Source organism: Bipolaris victoriae (genome assembly GCF_000527765.1).
Source record: "Bipolaris victoriae FI3 unplaced genomic scaffold scaffold_68, whole genome shotgun sequence".
Taxonomy (NCBI): Eukaryota; Fungi; Ascomycota; class Dothideomycetes; order Pleosporales; family Pleosporaceae; genus Bipolaris; species Bipolaris victoriae.
This window is the reverse complement of record NW_014575324.1, coordinates 81,285-106,324: the sequence shown is the minus strand read 5'-3', so window position 1 is coordinate 106,324 and position 25,040 is coordinate 81,285. Positions and strand designations below refer to the sequence as shown.

Genomic DNA, 25,040 nt, shown 5'->3' with positions numbered 1-25,040 from the left:
GAGAGAGATTAAACAGCCATCCGGAAACTCCAAAGCCAATCTCATCGAGGAAAGCAGAACAGGCATGTTGGAAGTGCGGAGTCCGCATGACGACACACCCCCGCACGCGACTTATTGCTTCTCTTCGTCTAACTCCACTCAGGGTACTCGTTTCCTTTGTTGAAAGACTTCTACTACCTCCAAATCATACGTTCATTCAACACTTCACGGCTACATGCCCACCAGTCTATGACGTCGATCACTCTCTTGTAATCACACACGCGACCAACTTCAAGTCGAATACCACCAACATTCACCCAAGACTCCCAGCCACACCCAACTGCCGTCTTCGCCATGGATGATGACTGGCAAGATGCCGCGTTTTCTTCACGCCACATGCACAATCGCAGAGGAAGCAGCGGTAAATCCAAACACAGCAGCGCCTTTGACGTCCGCAAGACATTCGCAAGTTACTCCGTCAAATGCCCAGCCTGGCAAAAGGCCTTAGCTACAGACGGTGATGCACAGTCGGACCAAGAAGCCTCCTTAGAGTTGTATCGGCTAACCGAATCCGGCGAGGGCGTTGTGGGCGAACTCCTCCTCCCAGGTGTGCTGCGGTCATCCGTCATATTAGCCGGTAGTCGAGACAGTCTACGACGAACTATCGCGGATCTCGAATCAGGCGAGGATGCGTCGGAAGAAGATGACCAAGAGGGACAAGGCGATACCAGTAGTAACACCGAACCAGAATCGCCGGCGAAAACGCGCTTCGACACATTTGAGAAGAATAGTTTCCGCTCTCCCAAGTTTTGGTTTCGCTGGAGTGGTGTACCACATGGTGCTTCCCACTCAACTTCGAAAGAGAATGGTTCTTTTGAGTCAGATCTGGGATATCTTGTATTCTCTGGGAACGATTGCCGAAAGTTCAAAGGCACTATTAATTGCGCTTCTTTGAAGTGGAAGAACGTAGCCATCACCGGCCATAAGATGATTGCGAGATCAGAGTCGGATACCCAGGTCACGTGGGGCAAAGATGAGGTTCCGATTTGAGGAATCTTGATCATGGATTTATTTCGGTAATCTAGTCACCTTCTCTCTACGGTAATGGTAATGAAATGATTCGATCTGCAGCAATGTTCCACCATCAATCATACCAGTCTGCATTCTCGAAATTGATTTTCTTGAGTTTGTGATTTCCATATCTTCACACATCCGAATAACTCGAACCCATTTATCCAAACGTGTCAGTTGTTTTCTGGCAGCTAGAGATTCATATTCGACATGCTCAGCTACGAACACAAAAGAGAAGCCTATATGTAAAAGGACGCAACAAAAGTAACAGCTGTATACAAAAACATGATCAATGTCATATGATCACTAAGTCTTCCAAACCTGGTTCTCTTAGGGTTCAGATACTCCTCTTTTGGATATCGCACTCCTGTTTTCTCATCCATCTGCAGCGCCTCATCTGCAGTGACTTGTACTGGTGGCCACAAGATATAGCTCACAGGAATCCAGCAACTGATGAACTGACCCAACCACCATACTGGGGGCCACCCAACTCTCGTGAGCAGGAATATCCATTGATCGCGGCCTGACACCAAACGCTGTTCCAGATAAGCAGTGCCAATCCCGGCCGCTGGATCGAAACAGCGGACAAAGTTGAGTGCGACACCGAGCAAGCAGGTCAAGATGTAACAGAAGTGTATCCATATCATCTGCTGCAAGAAAAGTGCGCGGAAACGTCCTACAAAGCCCGAAAGATTTGGTCGACGCTCTTTGATCAAGGCAGACAAACTCCCACTTGGCATGAAACCAGGCGTTGTCCCACCAAATTTATCTGGTAGAACGAATCCGCGAACCATTGCGAGCGCGTAATATGGCACAAGCCAGATATCCGCTTGATCCCAGCGCATGGCATCTCTGTAACCGACAAACAGCGCCAAACTAGCTTTGTGCGCAGTGTCGGAAAACACCCATAAGCCGACGAGGCGCAATAGCCAAACTAGCTGCCAGCGTTCATGGTACACGACAAAGGGGTAGCCGGCGAGCAGGGCAACAAGGTTTCCAACGAAGCCAATCCAGGTCAAGGTGCAGTTGGCAAGAGAGCTTGCGCCGAAGACGAAGCCAGCGAGGCGTTGGCGAGCAGTACACAAAGGGATTTTTGGGCCCCAGAGGCGGAAATTTAACTGTTGACAATCAGCTTTCCGTCTAACATCATGCATATTCGACATATAAAAGAATGTGCTTACCTTGAACGCAGTCTGAACATTACCAATCGTCTATCACAAAAGATCGTCAGCAAATCGACACCCAAGATACCCGCATACCAACCACTCACCCATCTCGTTCGCTGCTTGATATGTCCTCGCAACGTCTCCGGCATCTCCCCACACTGCATATACTCATCCACATACGCAACCTGCCACCCCTTTCCCAGCAACAACGAACTACATGCCGTATCCTCGCTGATCGAAAATGCAGGAAACCCGCCAATATCCGTCAACGCATCTCGTCGGACCAGGTACCCGGACCCCACGCAATCGGCTGCTCCCAGGGCGTCGTGCACAGTCTCCGTTACAGAGTAGAAGTAGTCGAGATCCTGGCGCACGTGATCGTTTTTGGGTATGTTCCAGAAGTTTTGCGGCGGACATGCCATGCTCATCTTGGGGTCGGCGAGTAGATGCGGCATTAGCTGGCGGAGCCAGTTGGGTTGCACAATCATGTCGACGTCCAGACCTGCGACGAAGGGTGAGGGTGGGTCGTTGAGTTTGGCGCTGTATTGGAGGCCGTTGTTGAGATTACCCGCTTTCTGAGATATCTTCGTTAGTGGTATAAATCTCAAAGGATTGTTTAGAAACTCACATAGTCTGGGATCTCTGGAGGCGGCCGGCTGGTGTAGTGTGCAAAGGGATATTCCCGCTGCAAGTGCAGTATCTTATCCTGAAGTTCTTTGCTGCGACCATCGTCGCATAGAATCACATTTAAACGGCCTGCCGGCCAATTCGTCTCGCATGCAGATCGTACGACATTAAGAATGGTATCGTGTTCCTCTCCACAGGCAGTGATCAGGACCGAGATGACGGGTACGTCTTCGCCTTCGAGAAAAAGTTGGGGTCGACGTGGACGCCGGGGAACTAGCATGCGGTTAAGGTAGAGAAATATGGAAGGTATGTATTGAAAGAATTCAATGCCGAGAAAACACCATGCGAGGACTAGCTGCCGGTTGCCTTGAAGGTGTGTGTATACGACGCAGTAGACTCGAAGGCAAAAGTATAAAACGAGGGCTATGGGTGCTAGGAAGCCCGTAATGCAAACGAGTGGCCAGAGAGCATCTGGTGCTGCAGCCATTTTGGCGGGCTAGGGCAGCGAATGGAAGAGATGGGACAACGAGCAGAGCAGATGACTGCTCCTCTAATCCAGCCCCAAATCCACAAGGCCAGTATAGATATAATCTCCACTAACGTCTTATTGTTTTTGAAAATGATCCTTCAACCCTCTTTCTCCATCCTTGCAGTTTTGAGCTTATCACACAGTCCATCGATCGTGAGCATGGATGCAAATGTGAATTTAGTGATCGCCGCCAATACAATGTCTACAAATTAGACACGCACTAACAATTCCCAGATCGGGGTACATACTGGCTCTTTCCGAGTGCTCCAATGATGAAGACTCTATCTTCATTTCTTCATCCCGTTGTGACACTCTGAAAGCTGAAACTAACACGTGCAAAGCCAATACTCCACAGCAAGTAACGCGCAGTTACATCACCTGCAAGCTCCAAAGATCACTTCCCCATATACAGGCTACCCTCCTTGGGGTCCCAGCCCAAACAAGCAATACCCTTAAAAAAACCCTAATATTGACGACATGAGCCAAGAAGAAGCACATCAACAAAAAACAACCTATCCAAGGCGCATACAAGTCAACAAAAAAACGCCCTTCCAAAGCACACACCAGTCAATGATGTCCAACACTTTTTCTTTCTAGCCCCGAAATGCTTGCGGCTTGAAAAGCCACTGCTGCAAAATACGAAGATCGGTTCTCAAAAGCAAAGAAAGAGCAAAGTCAGGCTCCGGAAGCGTCGATCGCAACGGAGCGAGCCGAGATCATGTCTGAAGCTATGACCTCATGCTTCCATGGCTATTGCGTTAATTTCGAGAAGCAGGTGCTCAGGGCGCAGGGTGTGTTTGATCAATAGCAAGCTATAAGGCCTCATTGAACACAGTGCTAAAGAGCTGTAGAGTCAATGCTTCACCAAGGAGCAACGAAGATATGAGGTGTTCGCGAACATGAGATATGAGGGTCGGGACACGACTCTGATGATTCTCAGGCTTGAGAACGATGCCTTCTTGTCCACCTTTCTCCAACGACACCGCTGGGAAAATCAACTTCACCCCTTGAGCGCCCGGTCTTTCATCGATGATGTTCGCATTGGAATCATTGCTTCCGCCAACAAAATAGCCGAGAAAAGGTCCTTTGCAGCAGTTCAAGGATAGCAAAAGTCGAGGTAAGCCAGTACACCCACAACAGCAAGACACAGACCTACTTTGACTCGGACATGGAATGCTAAAACACCCCAGTCTATAACAACCACCTTGCTATATAGAGTATGCTCCAAAAGACGAAGCACAAACACTGGTTATTTGAATCTTTCCATGCTAAGATTAGCTTTTTGTTTTTGTTTTGTTTTTTTTAAAAAAAAAAAAAGTATAAAACACCTGCTCCACCCTATTCCTTTGTTTAGTAAATATTCACCTCCCGTATTGCCCCAATCGCATACAAGGGTTATGGGACTAAGATACCTACTACGCACCCAGCCTATGTATAACACACTCCCCAGTTCAAAACGGTAGTTCTACATAGACCTTATCATCGATACCAAAACGTTCAGGTTGTTGAGGAAGTTCTGGGAGGCTGGCACACGATGTGTGGCGCATTGAACAACTACGTCAATAACAAGACTGCACAGCGTCTCACGTTGATGCCTAGATCTTTGAGTTTGTTATCCCGACATTAGATATGAACGTTTGCATTGGTCTGCTATATGACTTTGTAGTAGAGTAACAAGGCACTAGTTTATCAAAATAAAAGGTTTTAGCGTTCAAGTGCCACTGAGTATGGAATCTCTTTTTTTTTTCTCAGAAAACGCGTAGTATCTTGCTACATTAACTCCTTATCAAAGTGGTCCATCACAATGGCTCCAGCACGGGCGTCAAAATAGGTGAGACAAAGCACAAGCTACAAAGATATATACACAACGGCCCCAGAACTATCATTACACCGTGTCTTGCCCATGTAATTAATCTAGAGCGACCTGGCATGTAGCATTTGGCCAAGGAGTCACATCCGCGATATTGATCCTGGCGCAATCCTGAGAAAACTGCTTCTGGATCTTATCCAAGGAGAGATTCAGGCCGTCCGTGTTCAGTAGGCAGCGGTCTTCGAGGATCATGCGACCGGTAAGCTTTTGGTGGTTGACAGTGATTGTGCCGTGGCAAGTGACTCTTGTGCCGCCTTCAATGCTGTATTGGGATGGGTCGATACTGTTGCACTGGCAGGTGGTGTTGGCCTATTTGGAGTGATTAACTCGGAGCTCATGTACTATTAAAAGTCGGGGAACGCACCGAGGTGATGCCAGCTAAGATGAAGATGGCGGATAGAACGTTGAACTTCATGATTGTGTAGCGGTAGGGCGGGAAGAAGGTCTTGGAGGCTTCTTCGGTTGAGAAGAGTGTACTAATAGTAGACGATGAGAGAGGATGGTGACGGTATATTGGTTTTCTATCTGTACGCAGGTCACAGGCGATAAGAGCCCCCTTGGCGGTCTAATTTGCGGTCTAATTTACGGCCAGCTAAACGATACCGAGAGTAGAATAGGTTTGTTAATTAGAAGGCAGTTTTGCCGTATGATTCCAGACCTAGCTGAAGAACTTTCAAAAACGAGAACGCTCGGTGATGGGAATGATCCTTCCGCCCAATCTTCTGCATACATATGCATTGTATCCCGTATTCACTTGAAAAGGTATTGTTACTCTCTCAACACCTCTGGTTCATGGAAATTCCAGATTTCAATTCTGGTGCTAATGCACTGTCTACTATCTCAATCTGGATAGAGCCAGCCCCCATCCCTTATCGAAGCTCTAGGCCCGTAGAGGCAACAGAACGGAGAGGGGAGCGGTGAGCAGACTCCGAAGCTCTGCAAAATGATGGAAGAATCCGGCATGGGAAACACTACTATCCTGATCCCCTGTGATAAGAAGTGATTGCTCCAGATATCTCGGGGCATGTGTTTCAACAGTTCCCGTACTCAGCTTGGAAGTTGATCCCTCAGTGATTTTAGCAGTATCATCTTTGATTCTGCAACCTTCACTGTTGATTCTTGTGCCTGAACTTGTAAAGTATATCTACGCTCTTCTTTCCCTGCAATTGAAAGACAGTGCAGTGTATGGGCCATCTAGACCGTCGTTTGCACGAGTCATTTTTCTTTGCAGAATACTTTTTGCTTCCCGTTGTAAGCTTGACTGGAATCTGCTGTCATCTGTAAGCCGTGTGAGTCCAAAAGCCAAATTTGCATTCAGACTCTTGAAAAACATTCTCTAATATCGGTGGATCGCTCTCTTCTAAGCTTACTTTGATAATAAATCATTTCAAGAAAACTCGGTTATGGACAAATGACATGATATAAATGCTTCACGTGCCCACTCTTGCAACAATCTTTTCATTGTCCCACTACCTACGTGTTCCTGTTCTGCGGTAATTGACTCCAAAATAAGACCCAAATTCCTCGCTACTCTCTCATTCTCTCGACCAATATCACCGATATATGACCTTCCACAAAGCCACCCCTCCCCATTTTCGCCGAAACTCAAATCTCAATCTCAAACTTTCACACCAAACCAATCTGCTTTGTAAATGTATCGCTGACCAGAGTGTAAATGCCACACCGGAACAAGTCACGCCTTCTGTGTCCTAACAGAATAAACTGACATGCACTGTATCTTCCACTTTATCCTTGCTGGGCTATGGGTGGTCCTTCTTGGCTATGCGTTTACTATGGACAAACGAAGTTTGGATATTGATGTATTTCGATATCCTTTGTTATCATACAGGAGGCTATAGCTCTGATTACTCTTCATATTTTTTTTGTCATCTACCGGCCTTTATCATACACGTAACAAGAAGACGAGTAAAGTGAAATGATCAAATTTTCAACTACACAACTTCGCAGCGTAACTCCAAGCTCAAGCACTACCCTCACGTTTAGCTATTCTTTATTCTACTGAATCCCTTGTATTAGATGCGCCGACCTCACTTTTGCAGTGCCCTCAAGACAACATACATACCTATGACATGATTAGCAGCCACTGCTTCTATTCCCTACTTCACCATTCCCACCGTCAAACCACACCACTCCTCCTTTCCCTTTCACTCCCCCACCCTCAACACTAACAAAACTCCCCAAAATCTATAAAAACCCACATAAAAGCATCTAGACCCCCACCGCCCCAAACAAACCGCATCAGCAACCCCCCTCCCCCCCTTCCTTACGTAAGTACTCAAGAGGCACCCCTAGGGTAACTTTGAAACAGTCCTCCCCCCGTCTTGAACAAACTGGCACGCGCTACTGTCTCTTTAGGCATTGTGCCGCGGATGGACGAACAAGGTGGTTCCATGTGAAATTATGTACTCAGGGTAAAGAAGAAGGATATGCGGCATGAATCTATGAGAGGACAATGCATGGTGTTTGTGTGGTCATGCTTGGTTTGGCAGGAAAAAAAATATTCGTGTGCGTCGTATGGTTCTTTGGACGAAGAAGAAAATGGATCACGAGGAGATTGGAGAGATCAAAAAGTTGTTTAACATTTGTTTATTGTTTGTTTGTTACTGTTGATAACTTGAGAGTTCTTGTTGAACCTCTTCTGCCGTGCATGTTGTATGCTACGGGTAATGTCATGTCTTTTTTCATGATGATAGAGTGCCAGGGACAAGCACTTTGAACCCTTTCTTCGCTCTAATATTGAATGGCTCTTGGAATGTATATGTACAGTTCGAATGAGAATGTAATCCTCTGCTCTTCCATGTTGCTCTTCTATCCCCAAACCGGGCGCGTGTCTTTCCCCCTTTATATGTACCTCCGCCTTTTGCGAAAGGCGTGCTTCTTCGATACAGTGACCTTGTGGTATTTGGTTTGGCGTCGCGATGGTAGTTTTTGTAGAAGGCTAGCGCTGAGAACAGCTCAGTCCTCGCCGAAGACGATGAAGCTTGCCTCCTCCTCAACTTCCCAATACGTGCAGCTGCCCTCACTATCTTCGTCACTGTACTCGTCTTCAGATTCGACGTCTTCCCAGTCACTATCGCCATCGTCATCTTCGATGTCGTCGACTGTGTCAAGATTCTGGAATGATTCAAGCAATTCGGCGACCGGCTCTTCAGCACCAGTGACATGACAACTCTTTGCATGAGAGTAGTCTTCCGAGTCTTCTGAGATCATATCCTCGTCATCGTCGTCACCATCGTCGTCAACCACAGTGTACTTGCCGGGTTCATAGCGCGGTGATCTCCGATGAAAGTACGGATTAGGTCTTCCGGGCTCAAAATCCGTATCTTCTGCAAATGCGACAGCAGAATCCCTTTTGGGACGCGGCCGCTCATCTACATGTCCTGTGGTCTCTGCCCAATACAGGTCTAGTGCCTTGGACGCGGTTTGTACATTTTCGTGGCTCTCCTCTGGATGCCGTGCTGACCATTCAGACTCTTGTGCAGCCATGTTTTCAATAACCGAGAGTTCTTTGAGTGCGCCTATCTTGCCTTTGCACCAGGCATTGTAGACGGTGTCTTGATGCTCGGAGCTAGTCAGAGTGCATGATGGCGCACGACCACCCGCATTCTCAAGGGCTTGCGACAATACGTGCATGTACTTGACGTGCATGTCAATTGTACACACAGGGCATCGGGATTGGAGTTGGCCGGCTGCTGTTGGGTGCATGGTGTGCTGACAGACTGATGCGACAGGCGAGTTTGACGTGGACTTTGTGGTTTCGGAAGCGGGAGGCGCGATGTGGCCAGTAATGTCGTCGAATATGTCGGAAAAATAGCCAGAGTCTTGTCGCTTGAGCCATTGTTGAAAATCTTCGTACTCGCCGGCTGTGGGAATGTAGCCTTGTTCATTTGGTCGGATGTTTGCGTGCAAGCACTGCCAACGCTTGTACAGTTTTAGCTCGCGCGGCGACAAAATGACGCTGGCGGGGATTTTTGGATGGGCCATGGTATTGTGTGGTATGGGCGTAGTGAAAACAGGTGCTAGGTTTTTGATGGGAGGCTGTCTCTGTAGCCAGGTGCTGTTGAGAAGCGCAATAGTGTTCGAGAGCGTGGTGGCCCAGAAATGTAGTGTGTGGAGGGGATTTTAGAGACAGCAAACTACGTCACGGTGTTGGAAAACCACGGTTCAGCCGTCCGGGTGAGCCGAATGTGACGGCTGGTGCCAGGAACTTGGTGGGAGCAAATGGGGCGGCGTGAATGAGCTTCTGGTGAGCGTCTATTCGTCGGCTAGAGCGAACAATGCAGTCGCAGCCGTTGTGCGCAACGCACAATGATGGTGAAAGTGAAGGCTTTGTCGGGTCGCGTGGAGTCCGCCGTCACCCAGCAAACGGTTGTGAATGCAAACAACCGGGACAGTCTACAGGGAGAGAGGTCTCCTTGGATGTGCAGTCGTTCTTTTTTTTTGTTGGCCAACAGGCTCTATGTAGGCAGAGAGAAAATAACCGATATGTGGACGCCGCGTTCAGACGCGACGAACAGTGCCGACAACGTCGCCCGACTTCTCGATCTTAGGAAGGTTGGAGTACCGGGGAAAAGCCATGATTGTGGGGGAGTAGCAGCGCATTCCTTGGTCCTGGTGGATATGGGTGGAATGTTCGCGAGATGTCGCGCGGGGTTTTGCCGTGCTCTTGGGTCGGCGTCGGCGTCGGCTGCTGAAGTGGGGGGAGGGGCCGGACAGCGAGAGCGAGAGGGATGTTTCGCTATGGATGCGTGAAGGGGTGTGTATGTGCAGCGCGTCACCGGAGAGCGCGAGGGGGGTCGCGTCTTCAGTGCTAGGGGCGGTGGTGAAGGTGAGGGTCAAGTCAAGATGGAAGTGTCTGTGCAAAGGGGACGAAGAAAGGGCCGCCGCGGCTTCGACTGGCCTGGTTTGGGGCGGAGAGAGCGGGCGCGGGCGGGCTGTGTGTGGGCTGAGGGGAGGACTGTGCGTCATGCCTGACTCATTTCATTCCACCTTTGTCTTTTGTCTTTTTTGGCTGCAGCTGCGGCCGGACTGTGGCCATGCAGGCGTTCCCTGCTACCTGCACGTGACTTCTTGTCGCATTGGTCATGTGATGTCTAAATATACCCTCACTCACAAATGCTACTCTACCATACTCACACCCACATATCACCACCCCACCCCCAAGTCTGCTGAGAGCGCATGCTGACCAAGCTGACACCATCTCGCGCCGTCGCTGTCGTGTACCAAATACAGCCGCGAATCCTTCTCACATCACTTACCAACCGGCACTTGGCCTGATGACCGTCATACGGCCTCCCTCCCCGTGCCATGAACCCCTCAAAATCCAACACAACATGGCTGTGTGGTCCGCTAGTCGTAACTCGGGAAATCCCCTCAAATCCAGACTCCGAAGGCCTGGCCTGCTCCTTCAGCACCTGCTCCACGATATCTCCCTAGCTATGCAATACTCTGCCAGCATCATCCCGTGAAACACACAGATCCTCAAGACACCCAGTACAATAAATACACCTTCTGACTGCCACTGTTCCGTCGGCAGCCGAAAAGCGCCCGCATCTGACAGGACAAAACGTATGGTTTGCTCGATAGTGGTAAGATCGAGGTTGCCGTAGTCCACATTCTGCCTTCGCCAGAGAACAAGGCTTGTGTCGGTTTACCACCAGCCACTACCCCAACTTCCGCTAGGACCTGTTCAGTGCAATCTTAAAGGCGCCGATACTAGCCTCATATCTTGCCATCATCTCCGTGGCGCATCGACATAAACTGTCTGAATACATGGGATACTTACTTACGCGGTGCAAACACCTGCCTAGGTCATGTGGGAGATGCGAGTCGCAACTCTACAGGAGGCATACCTACTTACTTAGCTCGGAAAGCCAGGGCCGCAAGCATACCTGGCTGCGTGCCATCGTGACGTTTCACTCAATCGAGCCCCTTATACTCTTTGTGGCGTTGTTCCTATTGATTGCGCACACCTCGCCAGTTTATTATCTATATATGAGCGCGTTAGTTACTGATCCCACGACTTTTCTTTAGCCTGTTCAGCAGATGCCTATTCACTATCAATGCTTCGCATTTGCACATGCCATTTGGTGACACTGGTACTTCTCCTCGATGCTTTCAACATCTCATGTAGAGTACTTAGTTCAAGGACATGTTTCAAGGCACCCAAAGTGAAATGCCTTGTTCATGAGCAGCCTATCCATCATCTTTCCTTGGACACAAACAAGCTGCTCATGGCAACGTTTGGCGACTTACTGCAAACATTTCCAAGGGCTGTCCAAAATCTACCGAAGCACCCACTCGACTCTGGTTTCGAAAATGCAAATGTTGTATCAGACTTGTTTGATGTCGCTCTGTTTACATCTTCGAGACAATGTGAGCCAAGCAGGCATGTCGCAACACGCAACCCGGAGTAATGCGTGCCAAACCACTCCTCTGCGCACAAGTCAATACAATATTTTGCGGCCCTTCTGGAAGACAATTGACTAGCGAACCAGCAATGCGACATGACTGAAACGCGACATATTTAATGTCTTTGCTTGATAATGCTCGGGCGTCGAGAGCATGGTACTTACTCGCGCCGTTGCCAACAGTCAGTGCTCTTGTGCAAATGCCTCGCAACAGAAGAGATTCCAGCGCTGGAAATGGTCACACAAGTCTGAGAGACGCAAAGCGTACTCTGCACCGCTTTGTTCCGTTCTTCATCGATTTTTCTGGATGCGCAGGAAAGAAAACGGGTCGTTTTTTACCCGTTTCCTCCCACAGTTGCTGATCTTCATATCATGGATCACCTAAGACGACCAACAAAGGCGCCAGTGCTGACCCTGCGCATCTATTCCAAGTCAAGACAAGCATCAGTTCCAGCGCACCATGGACTTTCGGGTTGCAAAGTTTAGATTCAAGTCTCGGCCTGATGGAGCGATGCTCGCCGAGGGAAGCTACCTATCAGAACGTAACAGAGTGAACCACCTACGTAGTGCGCCAGTGGCTAGTGAATAGCTTCAGAAACCATAGCCATAGTCGCAACCACAACCCCATTTACACAGCCATGCTAATGGGCCAAAGACGCAAATTAGCATCGCCATCTGAAGGCTTCCCATAGCCGACTGTGCTGGCGGTAAGCCGGGCCCTCCGTCGAAGTTTGCCGTTGCGGGGTCGCCGGAAATGCTTCAGCATTCTTCCGCCCTGTCCCAAAAGAAAAGTCACCTCAACCGCTCCCTCCGCCACACCAATGTCCAAACTGGCAAATAATAAGCTTTCTTTCTCCCCCTCCCAGCTGAGCTACGATCAGCGGGACCGACACGAGGAGCTGTGCATGCAGGAGACACCCATCCACGAATCATCAACCTAATCTTAGCCACCTCCGGCTCCAGCTGTGACAGCCGTTTTCAGGTTACACTGGCGGGTTTCCAGAAGTCTACCGGCCTGTTTTTCGCATTGCCATTCGTCATTGTACAGCGCAACCTAAGTATGTAAATCGAGGGCGAAACTTAGCAGGCGACGCCGTCTGCTCTTGTTCCCATGGGAAAGCTAGGACGGGTTATACGAGATATCCGGCTGGCCGATCGTATCGTATATTTGGCCCGTTCTGGTATAAGCTATGATAGGAACTGAATGCATATGCCTGTCCAGCAACGAATGGGCACTCTCGATCGCTGTTCCTCCATGCACGGATGATGGTGCTGACGGTGAGTCCAGTCCAGCCAAGCCCCATTGGCTTGACAATCGACACAAATTAACTGCTGTTGCTTATTGTGGGTGTAAGCGGCATGCCTAGCTGCGTAAATGGGTAACCCAGGTGCATGCAGGCGTTCTTATTATGCGTTTTACCCTGACTTGACGCTTCAAAGTCGCTCTCCCGTATTAGCCGACCAGGGCGTAACTGCATTAGGGACATACCCACCCGGCATGGACTCCCACTGTTAGGGTCCTACCTGTTTGTTAAGAGCCTGACCCACCCTTCCTGCCCCTTCTCATCCTTTCAATGGGTCAAGATGGATCGACGCGAGGAATACCGTGACGACTTGAGCAGTGCCCACAGTTACAGAGAGAGTCAATGGAGTTCTCCTCCTCCTCCTCAGTTCCAGGAACATGACCAACAACAGTACCCTTCACCGATCGCGTCGCAAACCTACACAAGCCAAAGCTCCCCGCCAACCGTGTCACCGCCGCTGCCGTACGACCTGGAACATTCCCGTCACCCTCCACCACCACCACAGAACTACGAAATCTACCAACAAGGGTATGTGCATGACTGATTCAACCTTGTATCTATCTACATCTGTTCATAGAACGAGACGTCCAAATTGCTTTTTCCCCACTCACCGTTGTGCATTGTTCTGAGCTTGGTACAGGTACTCGACGGAAAAAGAGACTCCAGACAATCAACATGCGACCACCATCGCCCCAACACCAGACTTCTCAGCACCTCAAGTTGTACCCGGCCAGTTCAGTCTATACCCTCAAGCCGGCCGGCCAATGTCTCCTTCATCACACGGCGGGACTACCCTCGCCTCGCCTCACGTAAGACCTTATGGGTTCAAGGAGCACGTCGATCCATCTGATGCGCCCGAGAATGCTCCTGAGCCAGTAGTCCCACCGCCAAAGGAGGAGAGGAAGTGTGGGTTGAAGAAGCGGACGTTTTTTATCCTTCTCGGAGTCATTATTCTCGCCATCGTCGGCCTCGCTCTAGGTCTCGGTTTGGGCCTCGGCCTTAAAAACAATGATTCGTACGTCCTGCAAGAATGATGCTAATAATCACTTCCAAGTCGTAACATACTAACCCTAGATACAGAGACAGCCCAGCCGATCCTTTTTGTCGCAAAAACCCGGAATTATGCATTGGCGGCGCTCTCAGCGCCAAGTACGTGTCTAAGAAGGGCGCCTTCAACGGCACTGGCATTGCGCTTGCTGGAGAATCGTGGAATCAAGGCCAACGTAAAATCTTTACTTTGTACTTTCAGCACTATTCAGGCGACATTCGTTTTATGCAGTACGGCACTGATCAAAAGTGGATTGGTGGCACAAAAGCCCAGACTGTAGCCAGCGGCGTAAAAGACGCATCGCCCATATCCGCTGTGGCCTTTGCGATCAACTCCACACAATATGTTGGTCATCTCGTTTCTCCTTCCATTGATTTCTCACTAACGAGTACAAGACACACATCTTCTACGTAGACCGCAACAACACCATCAGACAAGTAACCCAAGACAACATTACTGACATCTGGCAAGGGGGTTCCCTCAACGACCTCAACCTCAAAGCTTTTGACTCACCCACCACGGGCCTGCAAGCCTGCTGGAAAGGCAACTTTTACGGCGACGAAGACTACACCAAGTTTCCAACCGCATCGGGCCTCAACAACACCAAGCCATTTGAGAACTCACAAGGAATGAATCTCTGGTTCGCGACCGACGACTCGACATTTGCGCAATACGCATGGTACAGCGGGCGCCAGGACGACACATGGGTCTCTATCAAGCCATGGCCGGGCTTCAACGGCCACGCAGGTGTAGGTTGCTACTCCTGGGGCGAAGGCACAACCACGTACGCCATGATGGCCAACAAAAACAACGCCGTAGAATTCTGGTGGAAAGACACAAACGTCAGCCTACCCTCGACCGAAACCCACCCCATCAACTCGTGGCAAAACGCCTCCAACGCCGCAATCGGAAACGTATACCCCATCACCTCGCTCGGCTACACCACCTACTTCTACGCCCAAATGGCCGACCGCACAATCCAGGGCTACAACGTCACGTATGCGGGCGAAAACACCACCTTCGTCGAAGACGAGACGTTTGCCATTACGGATCCGGCGGGGCCCGTAAAAGCGCTCGGAGGCACCCACATGACGGTTACGGCCTACAAGGATACGCATGGCCCCGAACCCTGGGATAGTTTGTACGTGTTTTTTCAGACGGCCGGAGACGACATTACGGCTTTTACGAGGGGCTTGACGGGCGGGCAGTGGACGGGTGCACAGTTGAATATTCCCGACGAGTAAAGAGAAAATACAGCATGTGCGGGTCACATATATTTTCTTTTTCTCGTTAGTTGAATGTAGATATCAATGGTTTTTATTATTTTACGGCCTGGATCACGGAAATACGCTCTTCTAGTTTTTTTCTAAAACACTTTCCTCTTTCGCTTATAAGATTTGCTTTTTTTGTTCCTTGTTTTTTTAGGGGAGGGAGCTGCCAAAGACCTTTTTACTCTCGTTTCGATACCACTGTCCTGGGTACACCGGCGTAGATTAACGATACCTTATTATCAATACGAGCAAAAAAACATTTGATACATGTGTTTAGTTGACAGTGTGAAACGTTGGAAGAATGTGAAAGACTTTTCATAACCATCACACATGCAGACACTAACCCCCAAGTGGGAATGCACGATATTTTTTTCTCTCTATCGTCGATGAGTTGGCCCAAACCCCCTTAATGCTTGTCTTTCCAAACGCCCCCACGAGACGCAGTTATTGGCAGGTTTCCTGGAAAGCATGTGGTAAGTGACGGAGCGGTATACATGTAGATGAGACAATAGGAGAAAAAGAATTTCTCAAAAAAGACAAAGAAAGACAAAGAGAAAGCATTATCTCTTTTCCATTTAATCCTTAAGCCGCGTACCTGCAATATCCTCTTGCGCATCTCGGAGGAGAAAACTGTGAGAGAGAGAACGGGGTTAGCCATGGAACTTTTCTTTGCGTTGAAAAAAAAAACGAAGGAAAAGGGGGGGAAAAGACGTACTTGTACCACAAGATGGTGGGCACCACGGTGCCCAAATGCCACAGACTATGAGCATCAATCATGCCCTTCCACGGCGGAAAATCCAACAACTCCAAACTCATGGCCATGATGATCCACGCCACGCAGATACCGGGCCAAACTGCCCACGTGCGCCCAATCTTCTTATACTGCACATAACTGAAGCCGCTCCACAGGATATTCGACACAATCCCCACCGCCACATTGGCAGCCATGTTGTACGTGTAATCCCACGACCAGAGCGACAGATACAAAACATGCAGCGTATACAGCACAATGCACAGCCCCGTCCACAGTCGTAGCAAGCTCTGCTTCCTCGGCTCCGGGCGATCGAGTCTGAACACGCGAATCGGCGCATAGTAAAGCCCATACAACACATTCGCGCCCGCCGCAAAATAATCCAGCTTCTCCGTGAGCCCCGTGTCCCTGGTGTGGAAAATCATGCTAAACGTCCAACTCGCTAGCCCCACATAGCCAAACAGCAAGTAGTATTTCCGCAGCGCATACGACGCCGGGATGCGTTCGCGCAGGCGTGTCATACCCCAGTCGTGCGCGAGGTAATTGAATAGCGAAAAGATGACGGAAAACGGTTCCTGGACCCCGAGGAAGCGGTAGAACGGCCACTTGCCGTGGAATTGATATACAGGCTGCATGTACGGCGGGTCGCGCGCAAGCCGCTGCTGCGTAATAATGTGTTGGCACGTGTAATCGCATTCCGAGGGACAATCCCAGAGGAGGAGACGGCGGTGGAATGCTATTATGCGTTAGCCATGTACATACTTTGCTACCTCCCTCCATTCCCATCCATCCCCATCCCCAAACGAAAAGAAGCCAGGGATTAAGCAAAGCAAAGCAAAAAAAAACATACGTATATCAACCACCTTCCCCTCCCCACAATTCGCCTCAGTACAAACCCTCACACACTCCTTAAACTCCGGTAAATGATCCCCCATGGATGCCCGTGCGACTCCGCATAAGAGCGCAAACATCACCACAGGCCATTGCACACCCTTTCGCACTTTCATATCTGTTTCGTTTTCGATTTCAATTTCGAGAAGATTTGGCGGCGCACCGACCAGCGGGAATATGTAATATGTATATAAAGGGGAGCAAGGCAACGCAAAAGCGATAACGACAGGGTTGGGTTGTTTTGCAGCAAAGTCGCGTGTTATCTGGCGTTTGTTGGCGTCGCTGGCGGGTGGATCGACAGGGTCTTGGCGGGTGAGTCCGGTAACTCCGGGCTTGCTGAACTTCCCTTTTGTTTGTGCTGTATATATTTTACAGTATTTCTGAAATGTTCATAATCACACAAGGGCGTATAGCTCAGTGGTAGAGCGCCCGCTTTGCATCAAGCAAAATTGCGGGAGGTCTGGATTTCGATCATCCATCCGTCCACAGCTGAGTAACCGAGTCCATTGGACTCATCCCCTCTTTTTTTTCCTTTTTTTTCTACTCTCAACATCACTAACACTACGCCTGTTCCCTTCTTCACTCCTCTTTTTTTTTCCGTCCATTGGCATTATTCAATGCACTCAGACGTCATAGCCTACCCTCAATACTCCCCCTAAAAAAAAGTATTATGTCGATATCGTCATTCTACATAATTCTTTTCTTGTTCTTCACAATTGCACAAAACACCACACACTGGATGACAAACAAAACATGTAGCTTCGTTTAAAAAAAAACCCCCCCCACAAAGACGTGAAACAAACTCCCTCCCCGTGCGCGCATCATGACAGCTTATATCGAATATGGAATCTGAAGAACAAGGTCTAATAATCACATTGTGTAATATTCCAACAGATGATATATATGATTGCACGCTTTTGTCTTGATTTTTTTTTTCTTCTTCTCCTATGGTAGCTTCTTCTGTTGCACCCTAACACACCATGCATACCAGTCCAACCATCTAACCCAGCTAGCTAGTCCAAGAGAAACCTCATTATCATCATCGTCGTATAACACATGAGGAAAGCTAACTATCGACCTGGTGGCAGATCAACCAACCATCCAACCAATCCCCTTACAAATAAAAACAAGACGGCGAGGGTAATAGTCCTATCAGAAGAAGAAGAAGAAAAAACCCGTCATATATTTCGCCGTGTGGAAAACCCCCATAGATGCTAGAGAAGAGGTAGACACACATGCACACACACACACGTCTAAACTTTAAGCCTGAATAGCGCGTCCCAACGCACCACCTGTAAACTGCTGATTCCTGCCTCCCCTTGGGCCTCCGCCTCCGCCCCTGCCGCCACCGCGGCCGCCGCCTCCCCTACCGCCACGGTTACCGCGTCCACCTTGCCTCTCAAATGCATTCGCTGTGCCCTGTGTACGTTGCTCGAGCGTCTTCTCGTTGGACTCGATAAGGCCTGATGCCTTGTCTGACAGGCTGAGCGCCAGAGTCTGGAGTCTTGACAGCTCAACACCCTTTCTGAAGATGATGGCCGAGTTGACCTGGTCAAGCGCCGCGGCGAGTTCCTCATGGGAAATCATCTTGGACACAACAGCAGAGACCTTGCGCTCTGGGAGCTCAAACATGCCCGCTAGTGTGGAGATGGCGAGTGTGTCGTAGAAAGGAGCGTAGGTGAAGAGATATGTCCGCAGACCCTCTTCTTGGATCTGTGCAGACAGCATCTCCTTGATCTTTTCCGAGTTGGCCATGAGCTCCCAGATCTTGATTGAGTTGATAAACTCGGCAGCCTTCTTCCACTCTCCAGCAGACAGCGCCTTGGATGCTTGCATGACGTGGTCGCGCGTGTTCTCAGGAGGGCCAGTGAAGATCTGGCGCTCATGGTACTCTAAGAGACGGCGGTATGTCTTGCTGATTACTCGCTTCCTTAGGTCCGGTGATGAACCAAGTTGTGCGAGCAAAGGAATCTCAAGCAACATGGAGCAAGTCAGGTAGACGCACTCTAGTAGCTCAAGGTTGATGTGCATGTGGAACGGAAGCTGTCGTTGGCGCTCAAGACGCTCCTGTTCGGGTGAGATTTGCGAGTAGCGCTGCATTTGCAGACCTTGTGCGAGAAGCTCCTTTTGCCTGTTGCTGCCGCAAATCTCTTGCAGTGAGGTTTGCGCCTCGTAGACCAGTCCGGCACGGAAAGCGCAGAGACCGACTTGGACGAGCGCACGGTTGAACAGAATCTGAGTGTTGACGTCAAAGTTGCTGATAGTCTCCTGCAGATGGGACATGAGCATCATGTCACGGGCCTTATAGTACTGGTCGTGCAGAGACAGGAAGTAAATCTGGCACAGCATCGCACGAGCGCGGATGATGCCCTCACTGTGACGGAAGAGGTATGTGCACAGAGTCTGAACCAGCGAGGCAGTGTCATTGGAAATGGAACGGGGAGTGATCTCCGAGTCGAGGCTGTCGGGAATAGCCTTCCATACGTTGTTCTCGAGGATGGTGATGACTTGCGAGGGCTGCAGACGTTAGCTAAATCATTGTTTGCATGCTCAAGTAGGTACATACCTTGAAGTAGACGTGCTCCAATCTCCGCATGACAATACGGTTCAGTGGCTCTTGGGGCAGTTCTAGGCTAGGGTTCTTCTTCAACTTCTCGACATACACCAGGGTGCGCACAAGCTGAGCATACAGGAGGGCCTCGTCGGTGAGGCGCTCAATGTACTCAGAGGTATGCGGGTCAATGTGCTGGAGGGAGCGAGTGAGCTCGTCATCGAGCCTCTCAACGAATGAAACAATGCTGCCAGGGATGCGGAAGATCTCGCCTGGTGTAATGGTAGGCAGCTTCTCGTCATCCTCCCACTCCTCGGCGTTCTCAATGACAACAATCTCCTTGCTGTCCTCAAGAATCTGCAGCAGCTTGCCAAATTCTTGGTCGGCACTGGATCAAAGTCAGCGGTCAATTCATTGCGAATCACTCAAGGCACACTCACAGCTTCCATTGATCCTGGTGCATGTGGCTGGCAGTGCCAGATGTCAGGTCAAAGCGGGTAGAGATGAGAGTCAAAAGAACGCGAATCCTCTGGTAGTCGTTGATGGCCACGTCGAACAGCTTCTCCAGTGTCCTGATGTGCTCGAGCTTGTCCGAGTTCTTGCGACCACGCTGCTCGACAATGGCGCGGAGGTGCTTGAGAATGCCCTCAGGTGTGTACAAAACAGCCTTGCCACCAGCACCGACAGTGATGAAGCCATCGTCTGTGGCCTGGTCCACGACCTCGGGGGCGAGCTGGGGAATCTTGTTCTTCTTCTTCTTTTCCTTTGGCGCCTGAACAACCTCCTCTTCCTCCTCGCGCATAAACTCCTCCTTGTTCTCCCGGTACGCATTGATGTCCTTTTCGTAGTCACGGTTGTGCTTCTTGATCTTCTGGCGCACAGCGTTGAAACCACGGCCGTTGACGGCATTCATCTTCTTGGGCGTGACCTTTTGCTTCTCGTGCGTCTCGATGACGGCCGTCTCGAGGTCGGCAATGGCCTGAATGTATAGCTTGGGGATCTTGCCATCGTTCTGCTTGATCAGGGTAGGCACCTGGCGGATGAGTTTGTCGAATTCTGTATGCGTCCATGTCAGCACATCTGTCCCACTGCCCCGCCAAGACGCACATTCCACATACGCTCAGAAATGACTGCCCAGTCGTTGATCCTCTGCGCATTCTCGATCAGGCGAATCGTCGCCTCGAGTTCGTCGAAGCGCTTGTCTTTGGCGCTCTTTAGCACCTTGTTCACATCCTCATCGTCGCTCTCGCTCTCGCTGTCAGCGTCCTTCAAGAACCTGGCGGCACCGAGATCCGAGCCAGAGTCCGAGGAGTCGTCGTCATCGGAATCATCGTCCGAGTCCTGCTCGCTGTCCTCCTGCTCAGACTCCTCGTCGTTGGAGTAGAGCTCCTCCTCGCTGGACTCGTCCGAGGAGCTGTCGCTGGCGGCAAAGAAGCGGGACGCCATGGTTGCTGGTCTCGAGAGTGGGAATTTGCCCGAGGGATCGAGGGGGGGTTTTGTATGGGTGGCGGGCGCCGTGTGGGTTTACAGAGAGTCACTTTCTGCCCGCGTTGCTGCAACTTTCCAACCGAATTTCGAGCCAGCGCTAAGCCATGACTGTGTGCCCCGCGCCTAACCCAATGTGGACGCGAACCTGCCTTCCCTCACCTCAGAGGCACAAGGCACCAGGCATATCGCAGTCATCTTATGAAGATCGAATGCTAATAGCAAAGGGTTTTTTTTATATTTTCAACAGTTTCCGTCTCTGTTTCCTCCTCCAGCATCGCCATCATGTATTTCATCAGAATAATTAGATCCAGCACAAAACTCGGGACTAAATATCAATACACAATAACAAGCCCGCATTCAAGGCGCACACCAAAGCAAACGCGCAGTGCTACAACAACTGGCATAGCCAAAACAAGCGTTTTTGTCAGGGAAAGAGGGTACTGCTAGAATTACACACACTTGCCGCCGTCCACCACATCCTTCACCTCTGGTATCACCATTTCCAGGCCACCCACATTCTTATTTCCTCCTGTCACATGTGGGAACCAGTCCATCCTCTGTCCAGGTAACCGTCCGATCAAAGGCACTACCAACTTACCACGACGGTCGATTTTTTTGGTGCAATCTGCAGAAGTAATCACGCTGACTCACGAGCGCCCGTTGCGAAATCGTGCAAAGCCAGTTGAGTGGGCTGAGCATCGCACGCAGTATGGCGCCGTATGGCCTCCTGCAAACCGGCGTGAACAATGGTGCGGCCCGCGCGGTCCCTCCGAGTTGTGCCCCTCGCTTCCATAGCTTCTTTATTCTCCTACTCATACCATAGACAATGTTGCTGACCAACGAACTCTGAGGGATGGGAAAGGGGGATATCAACAAGAAATCAAAACGCCGCATCTCCGTGTTGCACACAGCGCCTTTTCCCGTCTTTGTGTATCAGTGCAACAATCCAGCTCATCATTGCCAGTGGTTTTGGCCCACAAATCCTTCTTCGAGTGTGCGGTCTTCGAGATTGCGCACAAAGTTGTGGTTACGGTTCGAGTTGCCCGCCCGCGATCCTCTTCGCCTGGCGCTGCTTGCGCTCTCTGGTGCGCCATCAGGTGGAGGTGGGTAGTATGCCGGTGATGGTTGTAGGCGCACAGGCGCATTAGGGTCCAAGTGGCTCATAACCCTCTGCAGCGCAGGTGGAATTCCTGACTGCCCAGACTGTTGCTGATCCATTGTCGTTGCCCTTTGTCGTCCGGCACGAGTCGTGGCCTGCGCATACAGGTTTTGAGGTTGGTTGTATTGCCGCGGCTGTTGCGGCTGCATCATGTTCATAGGCTGACCATATTGTGCTGCTTGGGAGGGATAAGGTGGCGGTGCACCTTGATGGTTGGGTGTGTACATGTTGTAGGGATTTTGCTGAGCTTGCGGGCTCTGTGCGGCAGCGTATTGGTTCATCTGCATGTTTGCGTAGGCGGCATGTTGGGCTGCCTGCGCTTGTTGCTGCTGCGCGACCGCTTGCTGTTGCTGTTGTTGTCGCTGTCTGCTCAAGCCCTCGTATCGCTGTTGTTCTTGAACACCCGGTGCTGGCGATCGGCTTGAGCTGGACTTGAGTGTCATTGGAGGTACGAATGGCCCAGTAAACTTGGCCTGTGTGATAAATGGATGAAGCTTCGCCTGAGCGGGGGTCCAGCGTTCGAGGGGATTGAGGTTTAGCAATCCCTGGGCGAAATCGATAAAGGCAGCTCGGTTGCCCATTTCTACCACGTGTTAGCTGTAAAGTTGAGTATGGAATTGATGCTGCTCACCTCGCTCGATCTCGTTGGGCTTCATATTCTTCCGCGGCATGGGATAGTTCTTGATAATGTCTGGCAGGGTCGTGGCGGAGAAGTACTTTTTGCTAGGCTGCTCCTTGGTTCCATGCTCCCTGGAATACTGCTCCATGGACTTGAGCCGGTACTGTTTGCGACCGTACTCATCCTGTGACTTTTCAAAAAACTCTCCAGACTGTTTGCCCATTTCTAACATCCAATGTGGTGGTAGTCCGAGCATCTCTGTTATCCGCGAAACCTGGTTGTATTCGGACGAACCTGGGAAAAGTGGCAGACCGAGGAACAGCTCGACGACAATGCAACCCAGTGACCACATGTCGATTGCTGCCGAATATGGTAGACCAAGCAGAACTTCTGGTGACCGGTAAAATCGTGATTGGATGTACGTGTACACAGTTTGGCGTTCGTCGCATGCGGAACCGAAATCGATAATCTTGATGATTGGGCTTTCAAGGCTGTCATGCTGTTAGATACTTCCTCACATACAAAGACTAGTGTACGCACTTTTTCAGAAGAATGTTCTCAGGCTTCAAATCACAATGTATGAGTTTGGCCTTTCCGAGCAGTGCCAATCCATTGATCAACTGCTGCGCAAAGACGCGCACCAGGGTTGTTGACAATCCGCGGAACTGATTCTGCTTGATCAGTTCGTAGAGGTTGACACTCAGCAGCTCAAAGACCAGACACAAATGTTGCCTGTGAATAAAAGTGTCCTTGAGTCTCAACAGGTGGTGATCATCGTTCTTATCCATCTGCTTATTCAACTGCGTCTTGTTAGCAGCTGCCCGCAGTATTCTGTAAGGACGCAACCTACCAAGTCAAGTACAGAAACCTCCATCATACTCTGATTAAAGTATGCTGTCCGGTTCTTGATCACCTTGACGGCTACTACCTCCTGTGTCTTCAAGTTCTGGCACTTGACGACCTGTCCGAATGTGCCCTGTCCCAGCACGTCCAAGATCAAGTAGCGGTTCTTGTGTCCAGACTCCTCCGATCCCAAAATGTCGTTGACATACAAAATGTAATCACTGTCCTCGTTGTCATAACCGTCATTCTTGACTCCTTTGCTCGGCTTGGTAAGGACGCGACGGGGATTTCGCGACGATTGGTAATTGAATCCACCATTGCATAGCTTGTACGTCATAGGCAGATGAGCAGTGAGAGCTTGGAGGGGCTGTTTGTTCAATCATGTCAGTGAAGTTTTGCTGTTCATACATGGAGTAATACATACACTGATGAAGCCTCCCTCTGGGTTGGCGCGACGGAATGGCGGTTGGGCATTGATCTTGGGCTGCAAGTCGGCAGTGTTGGAGACTTTTTCGAACTTGGGAACCGGTCCTCGTCCAATGGGCGGCAGATGGGGAGGATTCGAGTTGGAATTGGAAGTCGCGCGCGGTGACCGGTTATCTCTATTGTAGACAGCATTCAGCTGTGCAGTCGCAGACTGCGGGTAGAAGCTCTCTTGGCCCATGTTGGACTGGATGGGAGGCAGTTGGGGCGCATGTGGGCGGGAAGCTAGAGCAAAAAGACAATCAGTATACGAGGGTGTTTAAAGAAATCAGGCTTGGGCAGGCAACGCTCGACATACATGGCGGAGAGTAGTAGCTGCTGGGCGGCGACATGTAGGGATTGTTGCGCGTAGGGCTCTGGCGGCTGGCCTGTGTCTGCGCCTGCGCTTGGGACTGGGACTGAGGGGTAAAGCTGGTGTAGCTCTGACCACCCTGCTGCGGGTTGCCCGAGTAGGGCGATGTGGGGGAGAGGTTCATGGGCGAATATCTGCGCGCAGCAGCACTCTCCTCTTGCTGGATGAACTGCTGCGAGTGGCGCTGCTGCTGGGTTGGGCGCGCAGCATTGAGCCTTGGCTTGTAGGCATCCTCCATGGGCACGTCACCATCGCCGTCGTTGTACTCGGGGCGGGGGCCTGCAGCGGCGGCGGCGGCAGCACCAGCACCGCCAGCACCAGCGGGCGATTGCATGGCGATTGAGTTCTGGCGGGAGGGGGTTGCATAAGCGTCCTGCTTCATCTGCGACGACACGCTGGCATCCCGCGAGGCATGCGGGGGCGATTGCATCGAGTGCGAATATCGGGCGCTCGGGGTGTCTGAGTAGGCCGTCCACTGGGGCTCCATGACGTCGGGGCGGTGGGTGGGCGGCGGTTGGGGTTGGGCGACGGAGTCGCGGCGGGAGACGAGATTGAGCGCTTCACTAGAAGCGGAGCATGCCGATGGACGTGGAGCCTGTGAGGGAGC

At 50.5% G+C, this 25,040-nt stretch overlaps 11 protein-coding genes across 11 annotated transcripts; 4 read left to right on the top strand and 7 right to left on the bottom strand.

The window, feature by feature from the left end:
* Window positions 1-333: 333 nt before the first annotated feature.
* Window positions 334-1,029, top strand: COCVIDRAFT_17781 (hypothetical protein; the record flags this gene model as incomplete). The annotated part of the gene is made up of 1 exon (XM_014698998.1): window positions 334-1,029. One exon carries the CDS (start codon window positions 334-336, stop codon window positions 1,027-1,029), a length of 696 nt encoding a protein of 231 aa, XP_014554484.1.
* Window positions 1,030-1,289: 260 nt separating this feature from the next.
* COCVIDRAFT_28442 (glycosyltransferase family 2 protein) lies at window positions 1,290-3,330 on the bottom strand (the record flags this gene model as incomplete). The annotated part of the gene is made up of 4 exons (XM_014699031.1): window positions 1,290-2,168; window positions 2,232-2,261; window positions 2,321-2,791; window positions 2,845-3,330. The coding sequence occupies 4 exons, from the start codon at window positions 3,328-3,330 to the stop codon at window positions 1,290-1,292; spliced, it is 1,866 nt and encodes a 621-aa protein (XP_014554517.1).
* Window positions 3,331-4,090: 760 nt separating this feature from the next.
* Window positions 4,091-4,478, top strand: COCVIDRAFT_104820 (hypothetical protein; the record flags this gene model as incomplete). Its single annotated transcript, XM_014699030.1, has 2 exons — window positions 4,091-4,167; window positions 4,226-4,478. 2 exons carry the CDS (start codon window positions 4,091-4,093, stop codon window positions 4,476-4,478), a joined length of 330 nt encoding a protein of 109 aa, XP_014554516.1.
* An 803-nt stretch (window positions 4,479-5,281) lies between these two features.
* On the bottom strand, window positions 5,282-5,657 carry COCVIDRAFT_17779 (hypothetical protein; the record flags this gene model as incomplete). The annotated part of the gene is made up of 2 exons (XM_014698997.1): window positions 5,282-5,551; window positions 5,607-5,657. 2 exons carry the CDS (start codon window positions 5,655-5,657, stop codon window positions 5,282-5,284), a joined length of 321 nt encoding a protein of 106 aa, XP_014554483.1.
* Window positions 5,658-8,218: 2,561 nt separating this feature from the next.
* COCVIDRAFT_28440 (hypothetical protein) lies at window positions 8,219-9,247 on the bottom strand (the record flags this gene model as incomplete). The annotated part of the gene is made up of 1 exon (XM_014699029.1): window positions 8,219-9,247. One exon carries the CDS (start codon window positions 9,245-9,247, stop codon window positions 8,219-8,221), a length of 1,029 nt encoding a protein of 342 aa, XP_014554515.1.
* A 516-nt stretch (window positions 9,248-9,763) lies between these two features.
* On the bottom strand, window positions 9,764-11,169 carry COCVIDRAFT_17777 (hypothetical protein; the record flags this gene model as incomplete). The annotated part of the gene is made up of 6 exons (XM_014698996.1): window positions 9,764-10,233; window positions 10,400-10,475; window positions 10,522-10,677; window positions 10,772-10,941; window positions 11,049-11,069; window positions 11,124-11,169. 6 exons carry the CDS (start codon window positions 11,167-11,169, stop codon window positions 9,764-9,766), a joined length of 939 nt encoding a protein of 312 aa, XP_014554482.1.
* A 639-nt stretch (window positions 11,170-11,808) lies between these two features.
* COCVIDRAFT_104758 (hypothetical protein) lies at window positions 11,809-15,269 on the top strand (the record flags this gene model as incomplete). The annotated part of the gene is made up of 5 exons (XM_014699028.1): window positions 11,809-11,845; window positions 12,588-12,690; window positions 13,618-13,992; window positions 14,058-14,374; window positions 14,440-15,269. The coding sequence occupies 5 exons, from the start codon at window positions 11,809-11,811 to the stop codon at window positions 15,267-15,269; spliced, it is 1,662 nt and encodes a 553-aa protein (XP_014554514.1).
* Window positions 15,270-15,871: 602 nt separating this feature from the next.
* Window positions 15,872-17,054, bottom strand: COCVIDRAFT_39606 (hypothetical protein; the record flags this gene model as incomplete). Its single annotated transcript, XM_014699027.1, has 3 exons — window positions 15,872-15,926; window positions 16,012-16,783; window positions 16,898-17,054. 3 exons carry the CDS (start codon window positions 17,052-17,054, stop codon window positions 15,872-15,874), a joined length of 984 nt encoding a protein of 327 aa, XP_014554513.1.
* A 1,144-nt stretch (window positions 17,055-18,198) lies between these two features.
* On the bottom strand, window positions 18,199-20,935 carry COCVIDRAFT_104726 (hypothetical protein; the record flags this gene model as incomplete). The annotated part of the gene is made up of 4 exons (XM_014699026.1): window positions 18,199-19,455; window positions 19,505-19,877; window positions 19,930-20,545; window positions 20,608-20,935. The coding sequence occupies 4 exons, from the start codon at window positions 20,933-20,935 to the stop codon at window positions 18,199-18,201; spliced, it is 2,574 nt and encodes an 857-aa protein (XP_014554512.1).
* Window positions 20,936-21,259: 324 nt separating this feature from the next.
* On the top strand, window positions 21,260-21,424 carry COCVIDRAFT_104701 (hypothetical protein; the record flags this gene model as incomplete). The annotated part of the gene is made up of 1 exon (XM_014699025.1): window positions 21,260-21,424. The coding sequence occupies one exon, from the start codon at window positions 21,260-21,262 to the stop codon at window positions 21,422-21,424; it is 165 nt and encodes a 54-aa protein (XP_014554511.1).
* A 507-nt stretch (window positions 21,425-21,931) lies between these two features.
* Window positions 21,932-24,920, bottom strand: COCVIDRAFT_28437 (hypothetical protein; the record flags this gene model as incomplete). The annotated part of the gene is made up of 6 exons (XM_014699024.1): window positions 21,932-22,719; window positions 22,768-23,246; window positions 23,296-23,555; window positions 23,606-23,965; window positions 24,023-24,306; window positions 24,380-24,920. 6 exons carry the CDS (start codon window positions 24,918-24,920, stop codon window positions 21,932-21,934), a joined length of 2,712 nt encoding a protein of 903 aa, XP_014554510.1.
* Between the last annotated feature and the right edge of the window lie 120 nt (window positions 24,921-25,040).